Source organism: Nyctereutes procyonoides, unplaced genomic scaffold, assembly GCF_905146905.1.
Source record: "Nyctereutes procyonoides isolate TBG_1078 unplaced genomic scaffold, NYPRO_anot_genome, whole genome shotgun sequence".
NCBI lineage: Eukaryota > Metazoa > Chordata > Mammalia > Carnivora > Canidae > Nyctereutes > Nyctereutes procyonoides.
This window is the reverse complement of record NW_026575125.1, coordinates 88,805,313-88,824,593: the sequence shown is the minus strand read 5'-3', so window position 1 is coordinate 88,824,593 and position 19,281 is coordinate 88,805,313. Positions and strand designations below refer to the sequence as shown.

General features: G+C 49.1%; 1 protein-coding gene across 3 annotated transcripts in view; it reads right to left on the bottom strand.

Moving 5' to 3' along the window:
* DOCK11 (dedicator of cytokinesis 11) overlaps positions 1-15,030 on the bottom strand; it is a 187,896-nt gene extending 172,866 nt beyond the window's left edge. Inside the window, exon 1 of one of the 3 annotated variants that reach the window (XM_055338257.1) lies at positions 14,761-15,030. In XM_055338257.1, the coding sequence (XP_055194232.1) occupies positions 14,761-14,862 (102 nt within the window). In that variant the 5' untranslated portion in view covers positions 14,863-15,030. The remainder of the gene's footprint in view (positions 1-14,760) is intronic. The other 2 variants (XM_055338255.1, XM_055338256.1) reach the window with 2 other exon arrangements.
* Between the last annotated feature and the right edge of the window lie 4,251 nt (positions 15,031-19,281).

Sequence of the window (19,281 nt, the reverse complement as noted above, 5' to 3'; positions counted from 1 at the left end):
ACGAAAACATCCAAATTGAAATTGCAGACCGGTATGGCTTTCCTTTCAGCCAAAAGTCTCAAAAGGGATTGTGCTTCCTCACTTGAATTCTATGAAGACTTGTGCACCTGGCTAACAGTTTAGCCGTCCATCAGATCCCTGCTCCTCCTCCACCAAGTCAGGTGTCCACGCAGAGAACCCAACCCCGGGATTCCAAGGAAGCCTCAACCTCCAGCAATACCAGTGTGGTAGGAAGAATGCTTTCCCAAAGAGGTCCGACATCTTAATCCCTGGAACCTGTGCCTGTGCTACTTTTACATCACAAGGGGGACTTTGCAGGTGTGATTAAGGATTTTGAGATGGGAAATTCTCCTGCCCTCTCCAGGCAGGACCAGTGTAATCATAAGGGTACTTCTAAATGAAGGAGAAAGTCAGGATCAGAGAAGGGAATGCGATGACAGGAGCAGCGTCAGAGTGACATGATGTACAAAAGACTTGATCAGCCATTGCTGGCAGGAAGACAGAAGAAGGGGCCATGAGCCAAAGAATGCAGGCAGCCTCTGGAAGCTGGGAAAGGAAAGATAACAGATTCTCCCCCGGAGCCTCTGGCAGAAGGGAGGCCCTGCTGACGGACACCTGGGCATCAGCCTACTGAAACCCATTTTGGACTTCTGACCTCCAGAGCTAGGAGAATAAATGTATGTTTTGAGACATTGAATCTGGGGCAATTTTTCACAGCAGCCATAGGAAATGAATAAGGCCATGTGTCTAGTTCAACCCTCAACAGGGCCACTGGTTGGACCTGCTCCTCCTCCTGGCCACTCTGCCTTCCCCGCATTCTCTAAGCAGATGCTCACCCCCTTCAGTCCACTGATCCCACCGTGCTGGGCTCAAACTGTTTTATGGTCCCAACGAGGGCGAGGGCAGCCCTAGTCAGAATGAGCAAGAAGACCAGAACTTGGGACACCTGGGTGGCTCAGTGGTTGAGCGTCTGCCTTCGGCTCAGGGCATGATCCCAGTCCGGGGATCAAGTCCCACATTGGGCTCCCTGCAAGGAGCCTGTTTCTCCCTCTGCCTGTGTCTCTGCCTCTGTGTGTCCCTCATGAATAAATAAATAAAATAAAATGTTAAAAAAAAAAGAAGTGAGGGTGACAAAACATGAGAGATGCCTAACTCTGGGAAATGAACAAGGGGTAGTGGTAGGGGAGGTGGGCGGGGGTTGGGGTGACTGGGTGATGGGCACTAAGGGGGGCACTTGGCGGGATGAGCACTGGGTGTTATGCTATATGTTGGCAAATTGAACTCCAATAAAAAATAAAAATTAAAAAATAAAAATAAAGAAAACAAATGATGGTTAAAATAATAATAAATAATAATAATAATAATAATAATAATAATAATAAAATCAGAAAAAAAAAGAAGTCTGGAACTCACTTCTAGAGGACTCGGGAAACTGGCTGGAAAGCCAAGGCAGAGGGGTTGGATACAGGAGATGGGGTAAGACAAGGACACCGTGACTGGGACAGTGACACAAGGGGACAAGGAAGAAGATAAAACCTAGTGACTGGAAATGAATTTCAAATATAGGGCTGAGCCAGCAGCCTATAGGACTTTGAGGCCCTATAGCCAGGACTTGAGCTCTGGATTCGAGTTCTCTAATGTCCCCTGCTTAGGCCCAGGCTGGTCTCTGAGCCTGGGACAGTTCTGAGCCAGAAGTGGACATCTGAGTAGCTCTAGAGACAGGAGGGAAGGAGGGAGGCAGGGAGAGAGAGCCAGGCTTCCAATGCAGGACCAAAGTGAGGAGCCTTACAGAATTCTGTTCTAGATCTCCCGGTGAGCCTTCTGCCCCAAAGCTCATTTGCAATGGGTGGACAGAAGCAGAATTCTTCCACAGGCAGTCATGGCGGCCCCCCAGTGGTGGAGAAGCACTTCTTCCCTGAGCTCAGGTTAACCACAAGAACCTTCTTGGCTCTATAAGCCACAAAGCGTGATGGAAACCCTCTGCTGGACGGAGGGAGAGCAACTGGCCCCGAGGAGCTTTTAAAATACTGATGTGGTTCAATTTTTGCACCAGTTGATTCAGTGGCCCCCTGGACCGAAGTTATTTCTTGGTGGTAAGTTAGGCACCTCACAGGTGGTATTCCCTCTTTTCGGGTCTCTAGGAAACGATTTACTGTGGTGAAACATGAGGAACTTGTTAACCTAGGAAAATAAACCAGTTATGCCCACAGGACTCTTCTACGCCCACCGTGAGCACCAACACCGGGTCCTGCAAGGTGCAAAACGGGCAGTGTCTCAAGTGGGGAAACTCAGCTACTAATATCAAAGGCCTGGAGAGACATGCTGATGTTATTTTGGGGCAGCACTAACCCGCACCAAAAAAAAAAAAATCATAAAAACAGTTAACAGTTCCATGAATATGATCCCAGGTACCTCTGCAGAGCCAGTGTTCTAGAGATTTTTTTTCCGTATAGCTATTCAAATAGCAAAGAAGGGAAGAATGGCCAATTGCAAACAGTTCTCAAAATCCTTGGGCTTACTTTGACAAGGGAAAATCTATACGGATCTTGCCCACATTTCTCAGTAACAACCCCACCTCTCTCTGGTCCTCACCTCCCACCTTGCTGCTACAGAGACCTAAGCTCGCTCAGAAATAGACACGGTCTCCCAAGAAGAGGAGATCCTCACCGACGCCACACAAAAAGAGCTTCCTCCACCTGATTTATTGGGGGAATCTAGGCCAGAAGCTAGTGCTGCTTTACCTGACTGTACCACAGAAGACCATACGCCTGGAGTTCATGACCCGTTCCGTCATTTAGTGAATATGGGCAGCCTACAGCCTGTCTCTCTCTCTTCCCACTTCTACAACAGAGGGGGGCAATAGTGTCCGATGGTGACCTGGCAAAACATGCATGGTCATGAGTATGACAACGTTTTTAACCCTTGTAAAAACCCCAGCCTCCTGACACACTTCACCGAAACACTTCAAATGAAGATGTCCTGTCTGAGGCCTGGAAGAACACGTGACTTTCTTAGTTAAATCTCACCTGGTTAGGGACATCTGGGTGGCTCAGCGGTTTAGCATCTGCCTTCAGCTCAGGTCGTGATCCCGGGGTCCTGGAATCAAGTCCTGCATCAGGCTCCCTACAGGGAGCTTCTCCCTCTGCCTATGTCTCTGCCTCTGTGTGTCTCATGAATAAATAAAATCTTAAAACCAAAACAAAACATTTAATACAAATACATTCCCCAGCCTCCTGACACACTTCACTGAAACACTCCAAATGAAGATGTCCTGTCTCCGAGGCCTGCAAGAACTCGTGACTTTCTTAGTTAAACCTCACCTGGTTAAAACAGTTCAGTCATTAGGGAAAGCATCAGGATGGGAAGTCAAAATATCCTCAAACATTTCTCAGCAACCGGAAACGTACATGATCCAACATAAGCTGTCGAGAAACACAAAACTACAACTTCCTGGGAATGAGAAACTCAACGGGCAACAAAAATAAGGTGCAGAACAACTGCAGGAAATCGTTGATAGCAAATTTAGGCCTGATTGTTCAGGGCTGTGCGCAGACAACAGCGAAACCATGTGTCTCTGGAACAGCTGCCAGATTTTCCATCCTATCAACGATCCTGGAAACCTGTCCACACTACTCCTAACAGAACCTATCCTGCTACCACAAAACCAGAAGGATTGCTGAATACAAAGTCCACTAATTTCTCCTTTTTTAATTTTTATTTATTTATGATAGGTACACAGTGAGAGAGAGAGGGGCAGAGACACAGGCAGAGGGAGAAGCAGGCTCCATGCACCGGGAGCCCGATGTGGGATTGGATCCCGGATCTCCAGGATCACGCCCTGGGCCAAAGGCAGGCCCCAAACCGCTGCGCCACCCAGGGATCCCTAACTTCTTAGGAGACATTTAGGCTCTAACAGTTTTCCACAAAGATACAGGTTTCGAAAAGATCTTTAAAAAGGCACTGGAATTTGAATTTCAATACTGACTTTAAAAAAAAAAAAGTGAGGGATCCCTGGGTGGCGCAGCGGTTTGGGGCCTGCCTTTGGCCCAGGGCGCGATCCTGGAGATCCGGGATCGAATCCCACATCGGGCTCCCGGTGCATGGAGCCTGCTTCTCCCTCTGCCTGTGTCTCTGCCTCTCTCTCTTTCTCTCACTGTGACTATCATAAATAAATAAAAAAAAATTCTTTAAAAAAAGTGAGCCTGCTTCTCCCTCTGCCTATGTCTCTGCCTCTGTGTGTCTCAAATAAATAAATAAAATCTTTAAAAAATAAAAAAGTGAAGATTAATGAGCAAAAGGGACTCAGTAAAGTTTTGGGAGGGGAAAGAACAAGCACTGAAGTCCTGTTTTTCCATACAGAACTCAGTCCTCCTCTACCCCTCCTTTTGCATCAACCACTTGGGACAGTCATCAAGGTCAGTGCTTTGGCCCAAGGCCTCACAAGCAAGTTCCACAGACCAGAGGACTCTCTCCGAGGGCAAGGGTCGGGGTGTGCCTCCCTATTAGAAGACCAGCCTTCCTCCTCACTCATCAGACTAGTCTGAAGGCAAGAACTGCCAAAGCGCCAAAGCCCCATCTCACATGGGCCAGTTTATTCTTCCAGGAAGGGCAGGAGTCTTGGCTGAACCCCGTAGTTCTCACCTGTAGGGGCATGATTCAGAGCAAGGAACTAAGAAAGCCAGGGTGCAAGCTTCCCTTCTGCTGGATTACTATGGCCTGGTGACTTGTGATGCATACACACAAGACCCCTTGCCCACCACGCAGCCCGGGCCTATTGAGAGCTGATGGCACTCAGCATAGCCCTGTGCCAAGCCTAGCTTTAAGTGCTTCAAAAGCCACGACTCCCTTAGGCCTTTCCACAAGCTCATGAGAGGGGCTATCAAGACACAAGAAGGTCAAATAACTGAACCAAGGTCACCCAGTAAGTAGCGGAGCTGAACTCTGAACCTCAGGCAGCGTCCTTCCAGATCCAATGCACTCTGTAATCATGCTTCTCTAACAAGCCCCAGCTTCCAGGCTAGGGAGCTCAAGGAGATTGCCCCTTTGCCCCAGGCCTTGCCCTGAACCTCCAGGGTGGAGCCCTGTGAGAATCAAAAGGGCATCTGGCTCTGGGTTGATAGAAGCGGCAGGCCAACGTTACCCATAAACCCCTCTGCGCCCTGCAAACGCTGAAAGAAACCAAGAGATCTAAATCCCAGAGATGTGGATCATAAAATGACGGCTGGATTCACAGAAAAGGAGAAAGAGTTCTAGCTCCTTCTCAACCCCGTGGTTTCTGGCCTGCCTTTCTGTGTTTTAAAACAAAACAAAAAAAAAAAAAACTGAACAAAACACGAAAAAATTCTTCAATATGCCTTACTAATGATTCTGCATCTCAGAAGAAAGTAACACCCAGGTAGGTTAATGACTCCTTTGAACTGGGTTCCCACAAACAAGCAAGGGTGGGGAGGAGTGGGTGTTTTTGAGGTGGAGTCATGAAGGATCTATCTGGAAAGGTAGCAAGCGCTTCTTTCAGCCCATGGAGGTCATGTAAAGAAAAGCCAAGGTGACTTACACAGGTACACTACACACGAATTTGAGTGTTAGACGTTACCATTTACTTTCCCCGATCTCATTTAAAAAAAAAAAGGCCTTTGTAGTCAAATAACTGTGGGAAATGCCATAGACACGAACACTGTTCCTTAGCAAAGGCCTATCTAACATTGTTGAACCCGTAAAGGATCCAACTCTTGAAAAAACGTTAAGGATCACAAAAACAGAACATGGGGCGGGGGAGGGCAGAGATGATGTCACTAACCGAAGGCAGAGGCAGGATGGCTAGCCTCCTGCCAACTTCTGTCTTCTCCATTTGGGTTATTTGCATACATCTAATCTCCCTTCCGGACCTGTGAGGACCTGTGAGTCCCTTCAGGGCAGGAAACATCCTATGCAGCCCCTCTTCTCTGCCCTTCAAACCCTGGGAGGGGGAGCTGCCCAGGGGGTGACCTAACTTCCCATCTCTAACTGGAAGTCTGGGGCTGGCCTCCAGATCATTCCTCCATGCCCCGCCTCCCACTTCCCTAATCACCCCCAAAGGTGCAAACTTCTTTCATCAGCTAATCTTGCCTACAATCTCATCTCAGCCCGGCTCTTCCTCCCCTCCCTGATCCCATGTGGAACACGTCTCTGCCCTCAAGAACCCTGGTCTTGGGGTGCCCAGCTGGCTCAGTCGGTAGAGCATGTGACTCTTGATGTCAAGAGTTGTGAGTTCGAGCCCCATGTTCGGCTGAAGGCTGACTTAAAAATAAGTATTTAAAAAAAAAAAAAAGGCTGGGGCAGCCCAAGTGGCTCAGCGGTTTAGTGCCTCCTTCAGCCCTGGGGTCCCGGGGTCAAGTCTCACGTCTGGCTCCCTGGATGGAGCCTGCTTCTCCCTCTGCCTGTGTCTCTGCTTCTCTGTGTGTCTCTCATGAATAAATAAAGATAAAATTTTTTTTTAAAAAAGGAACCCTAGCCTTCTGCCAGAACATAACACGACATGCTCAGCCATTCCCTAGAATGCCCAGCTTAACTACAACCTGGTTTTGTCCTGACAACCGTCTCAGGATAAGGTTGCTCATTTTCTTTTCCTTTTCATCACCAAACACCAAGCACGCTTTTCCTCCTCTCATTCACCCGAAGCCTCGGCCCCATCTTGACTCCACCTCCTCTCCTATCTTCCTCCCACTTCTTCCTTCCCCTTCAAGAATCCCCAAATCCTGCTGATTCTATCACTGAAACACTTCGGACATCCTCCCCCTTATCTCCATTCTCACCGCCCCAGGTAAGCCGTTCTTATCTCTCTCCAGAAATATGTAACTAGATTTCAATTAGTGACCTGGCCTCCACTCACCCAACACCTTGTCCATCTTGCATGCCGCTGCCAGTGTATTTTCCGCTGAGGCCCCACTGTGTGAGGCAGTGGGGGCATAGAGATGAATGCACAGGCCCTGACTTCTTGGCTAATTATCTAGAAAGGGCAAGAACCATTGCCCCCTCCCCCTTCCATGATAGACCCCTCTAGATTACCTTTGTTTCACCAGATCTCTCTCTTTAAAAAAAAACTTTATAAATCACTTATACATCAGACAATCCATACACTACCCTCTTTAATTTTCGTAAGAACCACATCAGGTAGGTACTATTTATCTCCATTTCACAGATGAGGAAAATAAGATCTGGTTATTTGCCTCGGTTCACAAGGCAAGCAGATGACAGAGGCCAGATTCAAGCCCAGGTCTGACTCTTGAGACTGGGCTCTTGCCTCCCCCATTTGAAGTAGGATACTGAAATTCTGGAAAAGGGCCCAAACAGGATAACCATGATGGTGAAGAATTTTGAAATCAAGTCATGTGAGAAATAGAGGAAAGAAATGAAGTCTCTGGCTTTTGTGAAAAATGACATGGCATGGGGCGCCTGGGTGGCTCAGTCAGTTAAACAGCTGACTCTTGATTTCAGCTCAGGTCATGATCTCAGGGGGTCCTGGGATCGAGCCCGTGTCAGGCTTGTGCTGGGCGTGAAACCTGCTTGAGTTGCTCTCTCTTCCTGTCCCTCTGCCCCTCCTCCCCCTAAAAAGAAAAAAAAAATGACATGGTGGATGTCTCCAAATATTTGAAGGGTTGTCATGTGAAAGAGGAAGCAAACATATTCTGTGTGGCTCCAAACAGCAGAGCTAGGCCTGCAGTGGCAGGATTTACAGAGCAGATTTCAGCTCAAGAACATTTTCTAACACACTCCTCTTAACGGGCAATTAGTGTTTAAGGAGAAGCTAAAATCATCATTTATCAGGGGTATATGTAGGGGACATTCCTGTCTTGAGTGGGCCAGTGGTCTAGATCAGTTTTTCTGTGCACATCAGAATCACCTTGGGTAGTTTTTAAAAATACGGATGCCTGGCCCCACCCCAGACTTATCGAAACAGAATCTTGGGGTTAAGACCGTTATTGCAAGAATTACAAACAAGGAAATAAGTCTGTAAGAAGGTTCACTCAAATCCTCAAAAGAAGAAATACAAATGGCTAATCAACATATGAAAAACTCTTCAAGAGCAACCAAAGAAATGCAAATTAGAACAGTGCTATACCATTTACCTCCTATCAGATTGCAAAGATTAAAAAATATTAATAACCAGTGTTGGCATGGGAGAGGGGAAATGAACATGTGCATATTCTGATAAAATAGTAAATGCCAACAACTTTCTGCAGAGCAATTCAACAGTATGTTCCAGGGGACTTTTTTTTCCTTTTAATTAATGTATTTGTTTTTAAATTCCAGTATAATTAACATACAGCATATTAGTTTCAGATGTACAATACAGTGATTCAACAATTCTATACATTACTCACTGCTCTTCACAATACCTGTACTTTTTTTTAATTTTTTTTAATTTATTTATGATAGTCATCAGAGAGAGAGAGAGAGAGGCAGAGACACAGGCAGAGGGAGAAGCAGGCTCCATGCACCGGGAGCCCGACGTGGGATTCGATCCCGGGTCTCCAGGATCGTGCCCCGGGCCAAAGGCAGGCGCCAAACCACTGCGCCACCCAGGGATCCCCACAATACCTGTACTCTTGATCCCTTTATTCACTGATTTCACCCAGCCCCCCCATCCACCTCCCCTCTGGTAACCACCAGTTTGTTCTCCAGAGGGCTTTTTAATACTAAAAATGTGTCTAATGGAGCAAGCAATCCCATTGCTGGAAATTTCTCCTAAAGGGGCAAGTTTGAAAAATGCCTGCTCAAAGACATTCACCAATTAAGGTTTGTACCAATGCCATTCCAAAGATGTTTTTTAAAAGATTTTATTTATTTATTCATGAGAGACACACAATGAGAGGCAGAGACACAGGCAGAGGGAGAAGGGAACCTGATGTGGGACTCGATCCCAGGACCCGGAGACCATGACCTGAGCCAAAGGCTGATGTTCAACCACTTGAGCCACCCAGGTGCCCCAAAAGAATTTTCTGCAGTGACAGACATGTTTTAGGTCTGCACTGACCTATATGGAAGCCACAAAGCCAATCTGTTAAGTTCATTTCTTTATTTTTAAGGATTTAATGTATTTATTCATGAGAGACACGGTGGGGGGGGGGCGTTGCACAGACACAGGCAGAGGGAGAAGCAGGCTCCATTCTATGCAGGGAGCCTGATGTAGGACTCGATCCAGGGTCTCCAGGACCACACCCTGGGCTGAAGGCAGCACTAAACTGCTGAGCCACCCAGGCTGCCCTGTTAAGTTCATTTCTACGTAAATGTAAATGGCCACAGGTGTCTAGCAGCCGCTGTACTGTACAACTCACGTTTGTAACACCACAAAATTAGAAACTATCAAAATATCACACAATAAAGTATGATTACCTACAGTACACTCCTAGTGGAATTTTTGGCAGTCATTAAACATGTAGATTTATATTGACTAAAGTGAAGAAACAAATGTTCATAAGATAGTAATAAGCAAAAAAATTATTTTCAAGTTTGTGTGATAGTTTCCCCTATGTTTTCGTAGATATATACACACATAGAGATGAAAGAGTTTTGACATATATACATTAGAATTTTAACAGCCCCTCTGAATAATGAGATGATTATTCTTGTCTGGTTTTCTAACTTTTCTACAACAAACATAAATTTACTACGTAACAATGCAATGTTTTTTTTTAAAGGAAGGCCTAACGATGTTTAGAATAGGAAAAGAGTCCATCTAGAGATTTGTTTCCCATATTTGTCTTAGAAAACAAATTCTGCTGTTTGGTTCTTCAAAGAGGGTTCAAGGCAAACTCTGCACTGGGCTTTTGGACAGATCCTATAGAACTGGCTTGCCCTGGGGGCCCCCTAACCTGGGAAGCCCACAGGAGCAGGGAGTCTATGTCTGGTTGAGGAACCAACCCTCCAGGTAACAGTCCTGCAGTTCAGTTCATCCAGAGCCTAGCTAGGTCTGAGAACTGGAAACGCTTGATCAAGAAGCCCATTGCAACCAGCTTTGCTCTGCTGCATTAGGTTGTTTGGTCCTATATTAGGTACTTTGCACAAATTCCCCTGGGAAGAGGGAGCAGGACTGTGGGTTTGTTTTCAGGCCTTCCCTAAATGAGAACCTAACACACATTCCAAGCAAAGGTAGATAGCTGTGTGCGGTGAGGCAGGGGGACTTAACAGCTGTGGCCACTCTTCAGCCATTCTCGGCTTTTGGAGAGTTTCTCTCTACCAGAGTCCTTAGATGACATCCAGCCGGTGCCAGGCAGGGAAATATCCTGTCTCAAGGGGCTAAAGCCCAGTAACAGCTAGCAACTCTTTCCAGATCCTTCTGCATGCAAGGAATTGAGAGTGAGTTGGGTAGCAGCAGGCAAACAGTATTTAAACACCTACCAGGCGACTTTCCCAGGCTGACACAATGCCTCCTCTGAAGGGCAGCCAGAACGCGACAGGTTTACCAAATGCCTTTCCACCGCCACCCACCCCCCAACCCAGGCACCAATACCTAGAGCCTGAACTGTAACAAAAACACCTTTAAAACTCGGCATTTTAAATGTGTGTACATGTAAACACTTCTCTCTTAATCACACACACTCTCGGGTTATAATATTCCTCCCCAAGCCCCTCCTGGGAAATCTCTGCCAATGGTTGATTCTGTAATTATGTCTTTCCCTCGGCTAAAACTGACCTTCATATAAATACCAAACTTAAAGGAAAACGCAACAAGCAATCTCTTTCCCCCATTGCTTCATTATTTAGTGAATGGAGTCGTGGAAGTACTAATAACTGAATAAAAGTATGAATACGTGACTACATGCTTTATACAGCCCAGGCCCTCAGACTTTTTCAAACGGTGAGCAAAACTGAACGATGTTAGCAACACGCCAACAAGGGTATAATTGTAAAAAAAAAAAAAAAAAAAAACAATAATCCAAGAAAACAAAACAAAAACAAAACCCCATCTAAACAGGAAATACTGTATATTTGCTGTATATGTGTTCAGTCCGGAGGGTTTTCCAAGTTCTGGCAAGAAATACACCAGAGGAAAGCGTGACCTGCCCTGGGAATGGCTCCCTAGTGAAATCTTCCAAATACAGGCATAATTCCTTTTATCCTGCTTCACTTTATCATGCTTTGCTGATGACAGTGTGGTTTACAAATTGAAGGTTTGTTGCCAACTGCATCGAGCAGGTCTACTGGCACCATCTTTCCCCAAAACGTGGGCTCATTTTGGATCTGTGTTGTTCTGGTTACTCCCTGCAATATTTCAAACCTTTTTATTATCGTTGTATTTGCTATGATGATCTGTAATCAGTGACTACATCTCACTGAAAGCCCAGTTGATGGTTCACCTTTTTTTTAAAGTGCTTTAGTATTTTTTAATTAAGGCATCTACAAGGTTTTTTAGACGCAATGCTGTTGCACACTTAACAGACTACAGTATGGTGTAAACATAACTTTCCTCTGCACCAGGAAACCAAAAATTGCATTTGACTCGCTTTATTGTGAGGTTCACTGTCCTGTGGTGGGCTGGAACCAAACCCGCAGTACCTGAGGGATTTCTGTGTGTGGCTCCATACTGAAGGCCTGATGCAAGTGTCGTGGGTTTATAGCAGCAAGTGTAAATCCTACTTCAGCTGTCCCTAATAAACACTTTGGGGCTTAAACCAGAAAAGAATCAGAAGTTATGGTGGCAGCTGCAACATGGTCCACATGCACTCCAGCCGCCCATGGCTTTGCTAACTTTGGTTACTGGCTCTTTGTGTCAGAAAAGCAGGAGCCAAGAGAGGAGAATACACTCCACTTAAGGCTCTTTCCTGATTTCTTAATTGACGGAACTGCTTAGAAATAGCATTCACCAAGGTGTTATGAATCATCTACAATCCATCTGGGTCCATCATCTAGGTGTCCTATCAACAAACAAAGACCCAACTCGGGCTGCAACCAATAAAAACAAATGAAGAAAATGGCAGCCACATTCACATATAACTAAGCACCTAACACTGTGTCTTATTTTTAAATTTTTATTTATTCATGGGTGGGTGCTCCATGCAGGGAGCCCGACGTGGGACTCAATCCCGAGACTCCAGGATCACGCCCTGAGCTGAAGGCGGCGCTAAACCGCTGAGCCACCCAGGGATCCCCAGGACACTCAGAGTGTCCTGAACGTAGTAGAGGCTCAATAGATATTCACTGGTTTGGATTCCTAGAATCTGTCCTCCTCCCACCTCCCTGCCCCGTCGCCAAGTTCCCAAAATCTCAATGTGGATCACATGCCAGAGTAGTAAATAAATATCATTTCTGTGCCTCGCCTGGTAAATATCCATGCACTCGGTCCCAAGTAAACCAGGTTGGCAGCAGCTCCCAGAAAAATCTGCTCCCGCTAAGTTTCTCCTGCTTTGCCACAGAGCCAATGGTAAGGAAGGAGCAGCTGCACCTGTGCTACACAAAATTCTTTTAAAAACCTAAAAGCTGGAGCACCTGGGTGGCTCAGTGGTTATGCAGCTGCCTTTGGGTCAGGCCATGATCCCAGAGTCCTGGGATTGAGTCCCATATCTGGCACCCCGTGGGGACCCTGCTTGTTCCTCTCTCTTTGCCTATGTCTCTGCCTCTCTCTGTGTCTCTCATGAATAAATAAAATGTTGTTTAAAAAGAAAAAGCCTGGGGCACCTGGGTGGCTCAGTTCGCTAGGCACCCGACTCATGATTTCTCTTCAGGTCCTGATTTCAGGGTCATGGGATCAAGTCCCCCCATGGAGCGGAGCTCAGTAAGGAGTCTGCTGGAGATTCTCTCTTCCTCTGCCCCTCCCTGCTTCTCTCTCTCTCTCTGAAATAAATCTTTAAAAAAATTGAATTAAAACAAAAAACTAAAAGCCTGGGCAGGAATGCTAATGTTAACGTTTTTGCTGCTGAGGGTGGCAGGTCGAATGCTGGTCAAATCCCAGGGGAGGTTTGCTGAGGCCCATTTCTTCTCTTGAGACCATCTGTCCACATCACTGGCTCCCTTCGCACCATGCAGTAGAGGGCCAGCTACCCCTGCTCAATCAAGGTTTTTTTCTTTCTTGAATTCAGGAAAGCATTTCCTGTGCTAGGCAGATTGAATCACTTGTTAGCAATCACCCAAGGTGAGAGCCCCGGGTATAAATGCCCCGCACACAGCTTGCCTTCCTCTCTAAGCTGGCTGTGATGACAGTCGAGGTTCCAATCTGACCCTAACAGGACCTCTTTCTAAAATCAGTGAGACGTACAATAAGCCAAGTCCATTAAAACAACATTAAAGGTCTGGTTTTAGATCTGCTAAACAGCAGGATTAAACTTTCAAGGGTCCAGCCACGACAGAGAGATTTCTTTAAAGTCACTTGGCTTTGCACAGTTGTAGCTATTAGGGATCAGATCTTTATCTCAAAGGTACATATTTTACCTTTGATCCTCCTCCAGAACTCCCACTAATGTCAACTTTCTCCACTGTAGGGATCAAGCCCCTGGCCTCCCTTTAATGTTAGCTTTATCGCAGATTCTACAAGATCAACAGAAAAATTACAAGGAAAAGCTGTGAAGTTCCCTTCCAATGATAAGTTGTTTTAACAAAAAGAGCCCACACTTAAACAGCGAAATTTAAACACAGCAGACGAGACACTCTAAGGTAGAGGGAAAGGAGACACAGGAACGAACAACAAAATCCCAAAGTAACAAAACAAACACTAATTAACCAGTCTGATGGCTTATTTAGGGTTTGCTCTCTAGCCCAGGAAACTGGCTACCAGAGTGTCTCGAAAACACAAGGGGCCGAGAGAGCCCGTTAGCACCGTCCGCTTTCCTCCAGCGCCAGACAATCCGGACGAGGCTGAGGGTGCGATGGAGGGCTCCTGGGAGACTCCCCCCAGGAGTCAACACGCTCTCAAGTCCCCAGCCCCCAGCCCCCCCCCGCGGCCGTGAGCGCAGGGGCTCTGACCCCCAGGGCCTCCATCCCCGGACCTGCACACGCCATCGTCCCCCAAACACGGCCCCGTCTCCTGGCCTCCCGAGCGCTCCTAGGTCCCGGGGGACACCCTCGCCCCGTGGCGGGCGACACCGCGCGCACTCGCCCCGGAACCCCGTTGTTTGCAATTCCCTCCCTCCGCCGCAGCAGCCCAGCACCCCTTCGACACCCATCACCACCCTCTCCCCAGTAGCGGGAGGAAGTCGCTCTGCTTCCTCTGTTCTCACCGCCCGCCCGAGCTTGGGAGCCCGGGGCTTTTTGGGTGGGGTTCTTTTTTTGTGTACACAACGTGTGTATGTGTGTGTGTGTGTGTGTGCGCGCGCGCGCGCGTGCGTGCGTGTGTGTGTGTGTGTGTGTGTGCGCGCGAAATGCTCATCGCATCCTTCCGCCGCGGCTGCCTCAGGTGCCCGCAGAAGGGAACGGGGATCTCGTCGCGCCCCGGTCCCCGGCTCTTTGTGCCGGCTCAAGCGCAGCGAGGTCCGCTCCCCGGCTTACAGCGCCTGCCCGGCCCGGGTTCCGAGCCCCCGCCTCCCGCGCAGCCCCCCGAGCCCCCGAGGGCAGCTCGGCGTCCCGCCGGGCGCACGCCCCCGCCGCGCTGTCAGCGGGCGCTGGGACTCGGACCCCGGCCGGCGGCGGCTGGTGCGCAAACTTACTGAAGCGGAGAAAGAGCGCGGCGCGCAGCGGGGGGCGCCGCCGGCGCGGTTCCAGTCCCCGTCCCCGTCCCCGCGCGCGGAAAGCCAGCCCCGCCGCTCTTGCCCGGAGCGCGTCCCCCGGGGCGCCCGGCGCCCCGCCACTCACCAGCACCACGGAGCCCCGCACGGCCTCCGACACGCTCTGCCGGAGCTCAGCCGCCGTGCCGGGCTTGCTGAGCCGCTTGGTGAATTTGCGCACTTCGGCCATGGCAGCGGCGGGCAGGTCGCGGCGGGCTCACTCACTGGCCCGGGCCGGGGCGGCCACGGCCGCGGCTGCTCCCTCTGTTTACCCGCCGGCCGACCGGCCACATCGCAGCTCGGCGGCGGCGCGGCTCCCGCGGCTCCTCCCTCCGGGCCGCGGCTCCTCCCTCGCCCCCTCCTTCCCTCCTCGGCTCGCCCGCTCGCTCCCCGTCCTGCCCCGCCGCGGGGCCGCTCCCTCCCCTGGAGAGCCCGAGCTCGGCTCCCGCGGGCCCCAGGAGGAGGGTGTGTCCGGCGAGCAAGGGTGTGTGCGGGGGGAGGGCGAGCGGACGGGGGGGGCGAGGGTCACGAGGGAAGAGGGGGGAAGTGGCAACCGCTTGGGCTCCGCCCGCAGCTGATGTTGCTGGTGCAGCCGCATCCGGGAGGGGAGATCAGGCTGCTTCGGGGAGATCGGGGAGATCGGGCGGCTTCATTTGGCGCGCGCGCGCGCGCGCGCGCGTGTGTGTGTCTGGGGTGGTGTAGCGAAATCTCTCCAAGTGTGGGGCGTGTTCCACCCCAGTGCTCCTTTCCCGCCCCGGAGGCTGCGGCGCCTGCGGGAGCGCCGGGGACTCTCGCGTGCGCCCCCCCCCCCCCGCAAACCCGCGGGGCAGAGGCGGCGAGGGGCTGGGAAGGAACGTGCAGCGGCCGCCTATTGTGTGCTCCGCCGGGAGGGGTCACGCGGCCGTCGGGGGCGGGGGAGAGAGCGTTTCTGGCCGGAGCCGCTTCGCTGGGTCCTCCCCGCACCCCCCCCCCCCCCGCACCGCTTTCTGACCCGGAGGGGTCCTGCGCCCTGGGGTGGGCGACCCGGGGAGGGAGGAAGGAGCCGGCTTCGGGGAGTGGAAACTCGCTGCGGCTGCACCCCCTCCACCCCACCCCCACGAGGGCGGGGGAGAGCCGGGTGGCGGGGCCTGAGCCTGTGGCAGGTTGTCTAGTTCTGCACTGGCCCGTGCGCTGGGGTGGGGTGGGGTTGGTATTGGGAAGGCCATCGCCTGGAGTCTGGGGGCCGACCTGTCCTCTAGTCCTCTAGAAGCCTTCACGTGTGCCCAGCTGTCACCTCTCCATCTCCTACTCCTTTCCTTATCCTCTTCACCTAACGAGAAATTCTTTTCCAAGAATAAAAGAACATCTAACTAGATGTAAAACAAACATGCTTAAGACAAATGAGGATGGGAATCTTGGAATACTAGGGACCCTGAAAAAGCTCCCCAGCTGTAAAGTGAGAAGCCCCACTGACCTTGGCAATTTTCTGTCTGGTTACTTCATGTGTTGAGAGTTTGAAAATGACCAACAGTTTCTGGGGTACCATGGCAGATGTTCCAAGAAGGTTCCTACCACTGCCTTGAGGCACTTGCCCCCCACTTTTCCCAACTTCAGAGACCAAGCAGTGACACCTACATAAAGAACTTTGTTATGAAAACAAGGACATGGATGATGGTTTCCAGGAACCCGGAATAGGCCCAGTCTTTTAGCACCAAATCTATTCCAGCAGCCATCCCATTGGTCCCAATAAAGCACAGACTGAGGGTCCAATGAGGCTTAGTACCTGGAAGTCCTAGAAAGGTAGAGGCTTTGGGGACATCTGGTGGCTCAGTGGTCGAGGGGATGCCTTGGGCTCAGGGTATGATCCCCGGGGTCCTGGGATCGAGTCCTGCATCGGGTTTCCTGCAAGGAGCCTGTTTCTCCCTCTGCCTATGTCTCTGCCTCTCTTTCTCTATGTCTCTCATGAATAAATAAATACAATCTTTATTTTAAAAAAGCTAGAGGCTTTGTATCAGCAATCTGAGCTTTCCACAGTGGATGTTTATAAAATGTGCTCACTCTTGAATGCAGGTAGATCAGCGGGACGTCACGCCCTACAGCCATAACTTTCTCTTTGCTGAGAGCCCAGTTTTGCTTTGGGTGTAGGGCCTAGTCACAGGGCTTGGAGAAGACAGGCCCAGCTCCCGATGAATCATGATTGATTAAAAAAATCACATTCATCTCACTTTCTTTTACTACAGGAATGGTCTTTTTTTAAAGATTTTGTTTATTTATTCATGAGAGACACACACAGAGAGAGGCACAGACACAGACAGAGGGAGAAGCAGGCTCCAGGCAGGGAACGCGATGTGGGACTCCATCCTGGTACTCCAGGATCACACCCCAGCTGGAAGGCAGGCACCAAACTGCTGAGCCACCCAGGGATCCCCTCACACTGCTCTTTTATATTCCTTTGGTAGAAACTGAATGGGAGTCAAGACCATTCCTATAGGGACACCTGGGTGGCCTTCAACTCAGGGCGTGATCCTGGAGTACCAGGATGCAGTCCCACAATGCATTCCCTGCATGGAGCCTGCTTCTCCCTCTGCCTGTGTCTCTGCCTCTCTCTCTCTCTCTCTCTCTCTCTCTCTCTCTCTCTCTGTCTGTCATGAATAAATAAAATATTTTAAATAAATAAATAAATAAATAAATAAATAAATAAATAAATAAATAATAAGCAAACAAGCAAGCAAGCAAGCAGCGGTGTGAGACGAAAGCTCCTGAGAAAGTATTTCCCTCTTGATAAAAAGGGATGGCCAGGAGACCTCTGTCCCCTTTTCTTCCTGAGGGATGTTTTCTTGAAATGCATCTGCTCTTGACAGGCTTTTTACAACCTTGAGGGAAGGCCAGAGGAAAGGCTAAAATGACCGCAGAGAAGCCAATCCACAATCTGGATGGCACTGATCATTTAACCCTCCCTAATCCTGCCCACCTCCTGATTTCCTTTGTAGGCGATAAAACTCAAAAAAGTTGCAACTTTTAGTTGAAATTTTGTTACTTTTCAGCCACAATACTACGTGCTGTAGCCACTGAAAGTGCACAGAATTGAAAAAGATAAGCCATGTCCCTCTTCTGCTGCCACTTCTGTTCTAGGGCAAGCAAATGGACACATGAACTTCAGAAAGAGATGAATAGAACGCGAGGATTAAGGTGACCTGCTAGAGAGGAAGGGAGTTGGGGGAGCTCATTTAGAATAGATGGTCAAGGAAGGCCTCTTTGGGGAAATGAAAACAGAGGTGAGTGCTGATGGAAAAGAAGCGGCCACCAGAGATCAGCAAGTAGAGCCCTCCAGGCAGAAGAGACTACAGGTACAAGGCCCGGAGAAGGGAGCTGACTGCATTCAAAGGCAGAAAAAAAGGCCAGCGTGGCTGGAGCATTGAAGGAAGAGAAGTGCTAGGAGATGCAGCATGACAAGTAGGCAGCTTCTCCAGGACCTTGTGGAGCCGTCACGAGCATTTGTCACACCGATGGTGCACAAACACCATCTGGTCCTCTCGCGGGCTCCACACCCATTCCTGAGGCCGGAGATTTCACCGGGTGGCTTCAGAGCTTCTGTTGAGTTACATAAACGTTGAGCACTGAGCTATGCACTGAGGGAGGGCGAGGGAGGAATTCAAGTTAAATTTAAAAAGTCTAGTAAAAGTTGTTTTGTTTTGGTTTTTAGCACATTATTTTGCTGGTTTTTTGTCACTGGACTTGAACATTTTGCTCTGTAGCTCAAGAGCTTCTCCTGAGGGAAATATATGAAAGCAGTGGGTTGCGTACAAGATCATCCTGGCTAATGCTGTTTGTTTTTTTTTTAATTTTTTAAATTTTTATTTATTTATGATAGTCACAGAGAGAGAGAGGCAGAGACACAGGCAGAGGGAGAAGCAGGCTCCATGCCTCAGGAGCCCGATGTGGGATTCGATCCCGGGTCTCCGGGATCGCGCCCTGGGCCAAAGGCAGGTGCCAAACCGCTGCGCCACCCAGGGATCCCGTTTGTTTTTTAACTGGAGTTAGTTAACATATAGTGTAGGATTGGTTTCAGGAGTAGAATTTGACGATTCATCCCTCACCTATGCCGCCCAGTGCTCATCCCAACAAGAATGTACTTATGATACAATGTAGTATGTGGTAAAGACCATGCTTGAGGTAAAGAGGCAGGTGAGATCACATCCAATTAGGATCTATGGAAGGCTCCTTGAAGGAGGAGGTGTTTGATCTGGACCTTGAGGATGAGGAGGATTTGGACATGACTACTCACATAGTGAGGGGAAATTGTAGAGGCAATCGTAAAGCTTCCAATAGGGCATTATACTGGGTGATCTCTTTTCCAAACTTATTAAATATCTTCAATTTCGGGGCACCTCAGTGGCTCAGTCAGCTAACCGTCTGACTCTTGATTTTTGGCTCAGGTCATGATCTCAGGGTAGTGAGATGGAGCCCCCTCACCCCACCCCAGTTGGGCTCCATGCTCAGCAGGGAGTCTGCTTAATTCTTTCCTTCTGCCCCTCCCCCCAGCTCGCTCAGTCTCTCTCTAAAATAAATAAATAAAATCGTAAAACAATATAAAACAAATTTATCTATCCTAATTGAACCCAAAATTCAA